The 13,414-nt window shown below is 37.0% G+C and overlaps 1 protein-coding gene across 2 annotated transcripts; it reads left to right on the top strand.

Annotated features, from left to right (window-relative positions):
* Nucleotides 1-2,277: 2,277 nt before the first annotated feature.
* On the top strand, nucleotides 2,278-13,414 carry LOC103709403 (chloroplast envelope quinone oxidoreductase homolog). Of its 2 annotated transcripts, XM_039129972.2 has the most exons (5): nucleotides 2,313-2,456; nucleotides 5,802-5,899; nucleotides 9,526-9,667; nucleotides 11,490-11,581; nucleotides 12,426-13,414. In XM_039129972.2, the coding sequence occupies exons 2-5, from the start codon at nucleotides 5,810-5,812 to the stop codon at nucleotides 13,110-13,112; spliced, it is 1,011 nt and encodes a 336-aa protein (XP_038985900.2). In that variant the 5' UTR covers nucleotides 2,313-2,456; nucleotides 5,802-5,809; the 3' UTR covers nucleotides 13,113-13,414. The 2 variants fall into 2 exon arrangements, with proteins under 2 accessions (XP_008792935.2, XP_038985900.2); XM_008794713.4 differs by lacking the exon at nucleotides 5,802-5,899 and having other exon boundaries at nucleotides 2,278-2,456.

Genomic DNA, 13,414 nt, shown 5'->3' on the forward strand with positions numbered 1-13,414 from the left:
GTGGGAGCTCCCAGGTGAAGAGCACCATACGAGGCGATAGTCAAGGCTTTTAAAAGCCAAGATATCAACCATCTTGATAGATTTATTTTATCATTATTAGAAACCTTTTTCCTATTCAAGTAAGAAAACTATGAGAAACCAAACTGGAAACCAGTGCGATTCCTTTGGAATCTAGCTTGGAAATCAGAATTGAGAGCCCAAATGAATGAGCTGTGAAGAGAAGAGCATGGCAGGAAGGGAGAGAGAGGTGGGAGGAATGGAGGGAAAAAAATAATAACTTAAAGATTCTCCTTGATGAACATGAGAAAACTATTTTGGTGAATTACTGATCTTATTTTTTATATATAAGAAAGAAAATAACAGTGAATTTTTTTTTTCACTATTAGTAACTAATTTATAGCTACTTATCAACCCAAGCTGTGAATTCAATGAAAATCTAATTAATCCTAAACAAATGGTTTTCTTATGGTTTTTATGGATTTTTTAAATATATTTTGTATAATAATTTTGCTTTTTTTGTAATCATGTTGCCCGCTTAGTTTGCTAGAAGCATGTTTTATATGGCAACTATTGGCCTAGATAAATGGTTGAAAAATTTGGAAAGTTATGAAATTTTCCAAGATCTTAGGTGATATATCTGGGCTGAGATATCAACATCTTATCCAATATAAAAAATCAAAAATTAGCAGTGATTTTAAAACATCAATTTTTGAGTTTATTAATTTAAAATTCGTCAAGAAAGCATACAATTTAAAAATATAGGTGGATATATTGATGCTTTCAAACCTGCCCCTCCCCTGAAGCGCAAGTTCCCTGCAATGATGAAAGAGCTCTAGGAACAAAAAATAAAAAAAATAAAGGTGGCATTTAGTGGCCCAAATGAAATCACTAAAGTGATTTTTAATTACTAGTAATTTTTATCTCAGGTAATTTGATCCTCATCGATTTAGGATAATTGTGTTTGGTATGCTATATTCTAATAATTGAAGATTTCCGAGTATCCATAACTAACATATTTGTATTCTATAAGAATCCAAGAACACTGGCCATATAATATAAAAACTATCCTTGATATATTTTATAAAAATATATTTATTAATTCTATAAATTATTAATCTTATAAAAATATATTAAATATTATTATAGAAAATATATTTTGATTTATAGTTATAATATATTGTTATTTTAATACTAATATTTATTTTGATTAGGAAAATAAGGCAAATAGAAGTAATATATTAAATAATTTTATAATGTAAATATAAAGTACAATAAAATATTTTTTTAATATAATTTAAAAATATAAATAAATTTATAATATGAATATATATTATAAATGCTATTTATGTAATATTAATATAATATAATATATATATATACATAATATTGATATAGTATATTAATAGTATATTTATATACCAATCTCTTTTGCTAAACTTAAGTATATTTTTATTCCCAGATTTTAGCTCAAGATCACTATTCTGGGATGATCTTGGATACTTGACCTCAAAAGTTTTCTATCACCAGGTTGGGCGATAATTTAATAAGTGAGAATAATTAAAGAGCACTAACATCTAAAATCACTACGGTACAACAAAATACGATAATCTCATTACCTCTACTCACATTATTTTTGATCTTGGGTCATCATCCCATGCCAAACACCTCCGAAGGATATGATAGCACCACTAAAGCCAAACAAGCTAAACTGTGAATCAACGGTAGATCGGATAATAGCCATCCGAATCTATTTTCATATTTAAATCTATCCAAATATAAATATAAATTAAAGCATCTCACTAATTTCCGTATCCATATTCGTGAAAAAATTATAGATATAGATAACAACTACCCGATCTATATTCGAATATATGATTCTATTTGTAATACTATTTAATTTTATATAGCACTTATGAACTTTTAAAGAAAATAAATGACAATATTAATAAACTATTAACTTGACTAATCATCCACTTAGTAATATTTTTGATTAAGTTATCCTCATTATATCTATATTTATATCTATACTTCCGATATTTGATTTATATATATATATATATATATATATATATATATATATATCCACCTAACATCTATATTTATATTTGTAATCGTCAAACAAACTAAATATAAATATGCCACTAGTTAGAAAATGCCCAAAATCCCCACAGCCTTTATGGTCTTTCTAGGGTTATTTTCGTGAATCCATTCCCGGGCGGGACCGGTACGAGACCCTTAGGTGGCGACACGGTGAGACGATTGTTAGCTGCCAAACCAGTAGAAATATTCGTCCCACTCCCTCCAAACCAAACGCCTCCGCTCTGCTCTCACTTTCCCAAACCAACCACACTACTCTCTCTTCCCATTTCTCTCTATCTAACCTTCCTTCCATGGCTGGGAAATCCATGCAGGCGGTCCAGTACAGCGGTTACGGTGGTGGAGCTGCGGGCTTGAAGGTATATGTACTCTTCCCACAATGCCCCTCTAATTCTTTTCTGTTCTTCTATTGCTGTTCTTTTTTTGATTGAGTTTTTGTTTCCTGAAATTGGAAATTTTATTTCTTTCAATGATAAATTTCAGTTACAGAGGGTTTTTTTTTGTCTTTTTCTTCTAAAATGTGATTGTAGTTGTCAGTTAGTACTTGGAAAGATAAATTGTGCACTATTTAGGACTTAGTGCACTGTTTTTTTTTCAGGCTAATTTAGTGCACTTTGTGCTATTTGTCTGAGCATTACTTGGCACTGTTATGGTGAGGTCCATTTGTCAGGATTTTTTTTTACTTGAGGTTGGTGTATGGAGTAATTTTTTCTGTTTTCTCTCAAAGGAGTGAATTTTTCAGCGACTTAATAAAAATAAAGACTTGATATTTGCCTGAAATTGTTTTAACAAGCTGTAACATATTTTTACTTATAAGTGAAGATTTGATTAGCTGAAAAATAAAAGAGGAAGAACCATCAAGTTCAATATGAGGCTCTGATGGTATCAATTTAGACAGTTTCATTGCTGTATCCGAATAGAAATGCAAGGGGATTATGTGGAGTACGTTTAACTGGAATAATCATATATATATATATAGCCTAAATAAAAGTCGAGGTAACTGCAAAAGATTCATCTACAATATGAGGGATTATAAGAAGAAGAAAATAGACTTGACTTGAGAACTATCTAATGCATTCATACAAATAGATTGTCTTTTTGATTCCATTTTTCCAGACATCCTTATTGTTGTCCAGTATTCTTTACATGTGATAACGTGGGAAAGATATGCAATAGATGCAAAGTGGTATCATTTCCTTGGAATGCAAGATAATGGTGTTTTTGATGATAAAGCAAGACATGGGTGTTTGCTGTGGTATTTTTGTTTGATAGCTTTCCAGTGCTCTGACTTCCTTTTTTCTCTTTACAGGACAACCGTAATGCCATTCTAATGGTTTCAATATTTTTATTCTCCTTCTATGATATTTAATAATTCTTGGTTGCATATAGCTTTGTGAATCTCTTTTTGATTATTAAAAGAAATTAGAATTTAAACAAAAGATTTTCTCCTCAAATGTTACCGAGAAAGAACTAATAAAAGAAAAATGAAACTTTTTTTTTTGATGGAAAGGGACAAATGAAACTATGAAGTTCTTTGCATGATAGGTCTTGTTTAAAGGAGCCCTTATGCCATTAGATTGCAATTAAGTCCATCTTCGGAAAGGATATCAAACAAAAGTGTTATACCTACTTAGAGTTTTTTGAAATCACAATTCAATGAAAGGGCAATTGTAGAATACATGCTTCATGGAGCACCTTATGCTATCTAGAAATGCATTGAAGTTCATCATTATACGGTCTAACCATGGTTCGCCATGCTAGCCCAAACTGGGCGGTACGAAACGTACCATACCGTACCAGTTCGGTACCGATATCTGGTACGGATGGTATGTTAACACTCGCTATGCCAAAAGGACCCTGTACTATACCATACCAATATAGTGCTAGTGTGGCACCAGTACAGGGTCCGGTACCGACACGGCGAACCTTGGATCTAACCATATCAACCTAGAACTAAACCAAAATTGATTATACTGTGGTTTATAAAAGCAGCCCCAAACAGATGAAATAAGGCTTTTGATTGAGGTTAGGTTCCAAGAATAAGGTCAAAATTATTTACAATGTTCTCATTAAAGTATCAGTTTGGGCATAATAACGACAGTAGAAGTGCCCATACAAGTATTGTACTTGTCTACACATGCACTAGGTTGATTTTCTTCTCTTGACCCAAAATAGAGGCTGGTCTCCATAGAGTTCTCTTAGGTAATGTGAGGACCCGTGTGGGTGTGTGTTTAGTCCCACATTGGTTATTCGCTGGGTAGACCTTGGGTACTTATACAGATCAAGAAATCCAAATAATACCTTCCGTTTAGCCTTTTTGGGTGAGGTCCTGAATTGTTACAAATGGTATCAGAGCGGACCCGACCCATAGCTTATGTGGACTAGAAGACACTGCGGCACGGATCCATTGGGTTGACCACGGGCTGATCGTGGTGTTTGTGATTTAGTCCCACATCGATTATTTGTTAGGTAGATCTTGGGTACCTATACAACTCAAGAAACCCAAATAATATTTTCCGGCTAGCCTTTTTAGGTGACGTCCTGGGTTGTTATAGGCATGGTCTGCCAAATCGGACCGTACCGGCCGGTTCAGCCCAGTATGGACCGGTCCGGCCTGAAACTGGTACTCGGACAACGTGAAAACCAGTTTCAGCTATTTTCGGGCCGGTACCGACTACATACCGGTCTCGTACTGGCCCGTACCGGTGGTTCACACCGATACCGGTTTTTTTAATCACAGCGCACGCACTATGAATTTTAAACCACAGTGCGCGCGTTGTGGTGTCAGAGCGTGTGGCCCGCTCCCTTGAGGTAGAGTGCCCTGGGTGGGCGCGGGGCTACGCGCCTGCGCACGGTTCCCCGCCTTGCGTGTTTCCGCATGCGGGCGCGATTCCACCCGCACGGGCGCGATTCTCCGTGCTAGGAACCGCCCCGCACAGACGTGGGGCACGCGCGGGTCATAAATGCCACAGAAATGCCACTCTATGGCCAGTCTTTTATCTACCTGCGTCCGCGCGCGGACGTGAACTAAAAAAAAGGGCCATGAGACCGGTTCGTACCGAACTGGTCACGAACCGATCCAGTAGGCAACCGGTACGCCTACCGGTACCGGTTCAGCGTACCTTGGTTACAGGTAACTTATAAAGTTCCATGTACTTGCATTTACTTTCTCTAAATGGAAAGGGCATTGAGTTCTCATGACTGGTAGTTGAGATTGCTTCTTCGGCAAAAGGTAGTTCAAATTTTATCTGACACAGTGGCATTTAATTTTGACCATCCTACAAAAATAGTTTGACTTTAGTGTCACAGCCTAGGTTGAAATCGCCCGTTGGCATCTTCATGAATCAAGTAAGGAAGGCACTTTAGTGTGCTAATAAGAATTCTGAATGTCAAATTGGAAGAGCTGAGGAGACAAGTGCAACATCTCCAATAGCATTCCATAAAGCCTCAGTTCATGATGATGCTTGTCCAAAGCTTTGGTTAGAATTGTGGGAAGACATTAATAAAGTACAGATATTTTAGCCACCAAAAGAGGGGGGGAGGACTATAGTCTTCCTCATTTTCATCTTCACAACTTGCATCAAGAAACTCATTCCTTGGAGTACAATGATGGAGTTCAATCATTGCATAATTTGGTGTTGGCATTTCTGTGATAGATCTCAACTACAGATTCATGATGTTGTCCACTCTCATCCTTATGGCAGATATCCTAATGTCTTCAAGCTCACAATCAAGGTGCAGAAGCAATTTGACACTTAGGAGGGGCAGATTCAGAGTTCCAGCTACCTTTATTAGCATGAAGGTGATACTTGAACGTAGATCTCTACATCCACTAGTGACTTTTCTAATTCCATCATTGGCAACTTCAGTGCAGAAACATCTAAAGGCAAAGGAAGCGAGTTTTGTTTATTACCAAGCCATTTGAACACTCTCAACCACTAGATTAGTTCTTATCTCATCTTCCCCTGAATTCCTTTTTGAAGCATGGAGTAGCTAGTTTTAGCTCTTCGACTACCTTGTTTGATAGAAACATTGCACCATTCAAGCTCCGAAGCTTTGGAGTTTGGACATATCACTTCTAGATGTCCCAACTATAGTATCATCAACTTTATGAAGGTCCTCATTACAGAAGACCTAATTGGTGTTTTTCCAATCTGTGGTGCGAGAAAGGAAAATGAGGAAGGATCCAAAACCAATAATCATTGTCAAGTTGGTATCATTATATCTTGAATTTATCTCATGTCAAACAGGATGATTGGTTTTGCAGCAATATCTCCCAAACAAGGTGCCTTATTCATCTTCTAGTTAAGCAATATCATGCCAAGAAGATCTAGTCAATGTCACACTTGCTACTTTGGCATCCATGCAATGTGATGGAAGAGTTTTTCATGATGGATTCAAATATACTTTCACCTTTCTATAAATTGAAGTTAAGGTTAGTATGGTCTTCCTGGAGTGAAAAGCACTTTTCAACCCTCCATAAGAAACGGTGATAAATGGAGAGATCTGGTGAGTCTTATTATTTAGTTTATATATAGAAGATATTGAGTGGAAATCATTCCACTTACTATAGAAATTCTTCTTAGTAGCGGAAGAGGTTCCATCTGGCCCTCATACCTAATGCTGCTTTTCTAAATATACTCACTTTATAACAAGCCCAAAAGAAAATGAGGATACAGAGAGAGAAGCAAATGAAATCCTGAGATTCTGGTGAAGAAAAGCACAAGCAGTTGTATTGCCCTGCCATCCTATACCTTTTTCTATAACAAAAAAAAAAAAAGATGGACATGACAAATGTTCATGGATGGTAGAACAATGAGAAGGATCACGATAAGGCATCCTTTTCCTCATTCTAGACCTCTTGAAGGTGAATCATGAAAGTGGCTACCACAAAAAATTAGAGGTGAGACACAGAAATGAACGAGGACTACTGAAAGAAAGAGATGATTTTTTGAATGGACAGTGATACCTTTTGAGCTATCTTATGCCATAAGCATCCTTATGAAGCTCCAAGTTATTATGCCATGTGGAGATGGATTTATCATCGATTGCACAAGCCTAGAGGATCACATGCACCATCCAGCCAAATCTTTGAGCTCCTTAGGACCGAAGACTTTATTCAAATCTAATGACTCTGGACAAGTAGCTTCATCTTTTTCGACTCTTTTGTTCATCTTAGAAAAGTTTGGCAATCAACTTTAATATCCTAATTTCGTCCATGGTATTCAAATCTTACATGACCACCCACTCTTACCTCTTTGTCATTTAAATAAAAAAGTTTAATGATGGTCCTCATCATGAAATGTCTGAAGTCTTGTAAGTAGATAAAGGAAGTAGAAAAGCGTTATAATCTTGTCAAAAAGAACAGAAAGGATGATCCTATCCTTTCCCTTTCTGACTTTGGTACAGCTTTGGTTGTATACTTTGATTCATTAGATATGGAATTTGCTCTCATGCTAACATAAAAAGATAAGCATGTGAAATTAGAAAGAAACTTGACAATTCCCTTCAAGAAATTATCTTCCTGTGATAAAGAGATTTGTGCATAGCATTACCTCATATCCGAAGAGCTAATCCTGTATTGGATCATGAGGTGTAATACTTCATAAAATATTGAACTAGCTTGACAATTGGCATTGCCATATGTGTAGAGTTCCTCTAGGTTTTTTCTTGATTAGATTTGAGGAGGTCCTTTAATATCCTTAACTTCAATGAATGTTGTGTTGGATTTTCTCCCAAGAAAAAGGAAGTTTTGTTGGAAACTTTAACTCTTTATAGAAGTTTTCAGAGCTCAAAATTTTCAGTGGTAGACCGTTGGCTTACCACTATGGTTTTAAATAAGTATTTTAGTAACCATTGAACTATTTTGTGTAAAATGCTTTTAAAATGTTTCAAATGTTGGAATCCCATGGAGTAGTCCCTGTTGCAACTGAAGCACTATTTCATTAATAGAAATACCATTTTTTATACTGTAGCTTGCTTGTTTTCTTTTATGAAGTTTCATGGTTTGATTTTGTGTTTCTCAAAAGATGTTTCAAACAAATGGATGGATACGCTTGGGAATCCAATGGGTGCTATAATTCATTGGACAGATCCATTGGTCTTTTATATATTGGCTTTCTTTCTCTATCTCATGAGAAAGAACCCTGACTTTCTCTGTCTGTCTCTGTCTCTGTCTCTCTTTCTCTCTCTAAAATGGGGCTCTTCCCTAAGGGACTCTAGAACGGAAGTTTGTTTGCTCACTTTTCGTTTGCAAAGATGTTCTGGGTCTCAAGAGACTGCTGGTTCAAAATTGTACCACTCTTTTTTAGTGAACACAATATCTGCATGTCGTTGATGTGGTAATACTTTGGGAGTAGAGGAGCGATGTTAACCTTATGCACCTAGAAGCTAGAAAGGCTTAGTCTTCTCCATGAAGGTCATCAGTGATGGGCCTCTATTCCCCCAACCACACCAAGACCCATCATTTGGTTATTTTTACTTTTATGTTGCTGAGTTAGTAATAAGTAGTAGATCCTTCAATTCATGACCCTGAAATTGGTTTACTTCCAAAAAGGTTCTAATTGTTAAAGAGTATATTTTTAGGGGGTTACTATGTCTATTGTGTCCTTTTTGCGGGGTTACTATGTGTAATTGCATTTGTGCAAATAATAGGGATTTATATGCTTATTGATTTTGTATGAAGTCCCAAAGCACCACAATAAAAACTGTGAAGAGAACAAAGTGGAATCGTTGCCAATAGATTCGAAAACTATAGACCTCTTGTGATTATAATTTTTTGCTTCTTAAATAATTCAAACTGGTTTTTCTTGAATATAAAATCATAATTTTATAGTGTAAATGCCTTTGATGGAGGAAATCTTTATGTTGTATTTAAAACGTTCATTTTGGAATAGTGGTTTTAATTGTTTATAGCATGTTTCAAAAGCCATTGAGATGGGATCGTACAACCGCTACAATACCATGTCGGTGTGAAACTGGCACCTGTACAGGTGCCAGGATGCTGAAACACTTGTACTGCTGGCCACACCAGTTCATGCCGATGCGTACTGGCAATATCGTACCAATTGTCCCAGTCGATATTGTATCAGCTATACTAGTCGATACCGATGTTTCTTCAATTTTTGGAATATGTTAGTTTTGGTACATACCATTGATACCAGTGCCATACTGATAGCATACCATTCCAATATGAAAATGGTGCAAAGTTCGGTATCGGTATTTAAGAGGTTAGTTTGTAGATGCTTGTGTATGTTGTACCCTATTAATCATTATATTATCTTGTTCTTACGCTTGATATAACAAATGCTCAAGGAGACTTTTATGCTTTGTAACTGTTAAAATTGGTGTTGTCTATGCATAGAAGAATACTCTAATCTTGATTAAAGTACTTTTACATTTTTGCATTGGAATTTATGCTCATTGCAGCATGCCGAGGTTCCAATTCCCTCACCAAAGAAAGATGAGATTTTGTTAAAGTTGGAAGCAACAAGTATAAATCAAATTGATTGGAAAGTTCAGAAAGGCATGCTTCGGCCATTTTTGCCGCCCAAATTTCCATTCATACCATGTAAGTCTTGCTCGTCAAATAAACAAGATAATTGTTCTTTTATGTGGTTGTGGGGATAATTCTTCCTTTAGAGTGCTGATGGAATTCATTGCTTAACTTTTGCTCAAGTACCTCTCAGTGATTTGATCAGAATAATGAATTTTTGTTGTCTTGTCTTCTACGCAATGCCTTTTAATTTTGGAAATCAGGCTTAGGACAACCTTTTATAGGACTAATGCATTTGTTTTCATTTCTATTATCTATGCTTAACCCAAGGTAGTTAAGCTGTCGGGTGACTAAATTACAGAAGCGCACACAGTTTTCTTCCCTTGTAATTAGAGGTGATATTGAGGGAACCAAGGGGAAGCAAGATTGTCAGAAAACTGTAGTATAGCATCTGTATGTAAATGCACTTATTTACCATTTTAGTCTTTTCTTAATGAACTAGTTAGCTCTAGGTAGTAAATGGTTTAGGCTGTGGAAGATGGAGCTTGAAGAGAAGCTAAGCCTAGAGGTGGACAAAGGTGTAACACGCAAAATTTCAATTCAAATTACTTAATTATGCAAAGAAAAATAGATGCAAATTTAAGGCTGGTGACATGAGAAATTAGATCATGCTCATGGTTTAGTGGATAAGGCTTAGCCACTTTTGTCTTTTGAACAGAAATTTTGTGTCCCACAATGTCTCATGCCACTAGCGAATGATAAAGTGATTATTAATGAAATTGTTAATAAAGGTGAATGGAAGAAAGAAAAGGATCTCCAAGATATGGAAGAAGAAAATTTTAAGATGAAAATACGAGTGCGGTTCAAGGTAAATGTTTAAGAAAGTTTCAAGAAAATTTTAACAAAGGAAATGGATTTGATCTGGTGGAAAAACTAAAAATCATGCATAAGGATATAGCTTAAAAGACGTGGGAGGAAGAAGATCAAAGCTGAAGTAAGGAAATGGATGAGAAACTTTGGAGTAAAGGAGTTATAATTATAAGGAAGCTAAAACAAGCCTGATTTGATTCTGATGTATGGAAGAAATTTGAAAAGTCAAAATTAAAGGGGAAGAAATATTAGAATAAGTTTGAAAGAAAGAAAAGAAAGAAAAATGCTGCATGCTTGCCAAACATCAGTCCCTAGAGTTGGTCAACTGCTGGTTAATGGAGTGTTATACTAAAACCTCAGCCTTGGAGAGCAGTGGGATGGAAGACAACCAAATAGAGAGGCATATGATGTGCTATACTGCTATATAGTTAAGGATTGGAATTGAAACCACGAAAGCAATATATGTTGAACCAGGAGGAAGTAGAGTATTAGCCATAGACAATATATGCTGATCTTGAGTCTTAGGTACCCTCAGACCTGATAACTCAATGGCCAAGCATCAGGTACCCTCAGGCCTAGAACTCAAGAGACAAGCCATTTAGTTTTATTTTAGCACAAGAAACCCCAAAAATAAATTTTCATATAAAAAAACTATAAATAAGAAACCCGCTAAAAAAATTTGAGACAGTAGTCAACATGGTGTTGGTACTTATGTGTATAATTTATCGTTATATATTTATTCTAGGATATGGAAATTAAAATTTACTATTTTTTTTTCTCTTTCCTGATACATGAATAGAAAGTAGCAACAGGCCTGATAGCATTAGGAACAACTTTGTTTCCTTCAGCGCATAACACCAATGCCTCTTGTGACTGAGAATTATATGTTTCGTGGAGTACTATTTTTTCAATTTATCTGTGTTTAAATTTTGGGTGATATCTTCCTGTTGCCCTTCTTTTCTAATATTGCATTTTTCACTGAGTCAAGCATTATGGAATAAATTTATAATGCATTGCTCTGAAACAGGTGTTGATGTAGCAGGAGAAGTTACTGAGGTAGGTCCTGGAGTGAGCTCCTTTACAGCAGGTGACAAAGTTGTTGCCATGCTTAACCTTCCGGTGAGTCATCAACTTTTGTAATCTTTTTTTTGCACTTGCTTCAAGGGATGGTAGGCAGTAAGTGAAAGGAAACCACATAAACAGTACATATTTAACTTCAACAATGGTAGTTTTTGCTGCTTGAACCAGATAAAAAATAGTAGTAAACTAAAACAAAGCAGATTATAGTTCTGTCTTTTTCCTTTTGGGTTGGGGGGGGGGGGGGGGGTGTCACTCACCATAGCTTTCAAGATTCCCATACTTTATCTCCTTTTCAGACAACTTAATTATGCCTCAGATAAGCTTCTTTTGGCATTATAATATCGAACTGTCCTTAGTTTGTCGCTGATCTGTGTCAAAATCATCTTTGTATTCATTGATCCAGATGGCTTCGAAGCCTCACTCATGATGTTATTGTTAACATGTGATTTTCTTGAATGGATAACTATTTTCCAAATTGATTTTTATTGAAGCAAAATAAGAAACTAGTAAAAGATTATGCTGAACACTTGCATGATTCCATTTTTATGAAACATACAAAGTTGGCTGCTTTGGTCCATTGGCATTCTTGTGCCAATGAGCAGCCGTACTCGGGCCGTCATTTACATTGTTGCTGTTGCTGTCATGGCAATGCTGTTTGATGATGTGTCGGGTTCATAGTGGTAGGATAAGATGGTTCCTATTGGCAATGAAGTCATCTCACTGCAAGGTGGCTGCTGCACATCTTTTCTTATCAATGATGGCTCGTCACATTATTAGAAGAGCATAAACTGATATTCGAGAGCAGGCAGCAAAGTATCTACTTGGTGCCCAAGCCCTTGTGCTTGTTTCCCATTCTTCTAAATCAGGATTCACTTCTTGACAGAATAGTGGTGGTCTTGCCGAGTACACCGTGGCACCAGCGGCCTTTACAGTCAGTAGGCCTTCTGAAGTATCTCCAGCTGAAGGTGCTGGCCTGCCCACTGCTGCTGTTATTGCCCTCCAGGCACTGAAGGCTGCTGGGACCAAGTTTGACAGCACTGATGAGCCATCAAACATCCTGATCACCGCCGCCTCTGGTGGCGTGGGACATTATGCTGTCCAGCTCGCCAAGCTTGCAAACCTCCATGTGACAGCTACCTGCGGTGCTCGTAACTTAGAGCTTGTGAAGAGTCTGGGTGCAGATGAGGTGCTGGACTACAAGACTCCAGATGGTGCAAGCTTGAAGAGCCCGTCGGACAGGAAATATGACTCTGTTATCCACTGCACCACCGGCATTGCCTGGTCCACCTTCGAGCCTAATCTGACTGCTAATGGAAAAGTCATCGACGTAACTCCATCCATCAAGGCTGTGGCTACTTCTGTCTTCAAAAAGGTGACCTTCTCCAAGAAGACGCTGGTGCCGTTGCTGTTATCACCAAAGGGGGAGGACTTGAAGTTCATGGTAGATTTGGCGAAGGAAGGGAAGATCAAGACAGTGGTGGATTCGAGGCATCCTTTGAGCAGAGCAGAGGCGGCTTGGGCTAAGAGCATAGATGGTCATGCTACAGGGAAAATTGTTGTGGAAATGTGAAAGGTCTTCGAGTGGTGGTGTCTCGAGGCATTTATCAGAGAATAAGAGGACAATGTGGCTGCTGCTGTTAGGAGGCTGTCGTTTGAAGCTGTCGTTCTATTGCATTGTGTGTGTGGTGCAAGATCAGGTTTGAGAGTCTTGGTTCTTGCATGTAGTAGTGATTGTAGTAGTGATTGTGCCAATTATTTCTGAATGATGCCCCATAAACTTGCTGTATTTGTTTCTCTCGAAAAAAAAACTTGCTGAATTGAGGCTTTCTGAAAGTAATATGAATATCCCATGTTCATGGTTGATACTTGCTA

This window comes from Phoenix dactylifera, chromosome 12 (genome assembly GCF_051530095.1).
Source record: "Phoenix dactylifera cultivar Ajwa chromosome 12, Ajwa_hap1_PhDact_Kaust_v1.1, whole genome shotgun sequence".
NCBI lineage: Eukaryota > Viridiplantae > Streptophyta > Magnoliopsida > Arecales > Arecaceae > Phoenix > Phoenix dactylifera.

Excerpts from the sequence above, each read along its gene's own strand:
- LOC103709403 (XM_039129972.2), top strand. The coding sequence starts at position 5,810 with ATGTCTTCAAGCTCACAATCAAGGTGCAGAAGCAATTTGACACTTAGG. Across the intron at positions 5,900-9,525 it reads CTACCTTTATTAGCATGAAG|CATGCCGAGGTTCCAATTCC; the intron begins GTGATACTTGAA and ends TGCTCATTGCAG. Across the intron at positions 11,582-12,425 it reads TTGCCATGCTTAACCTTCCG|AATAGTGGTGGTCTTGCCGA; the intron begins GTGAGTCATCAA and ends ACTTCTTGACAG.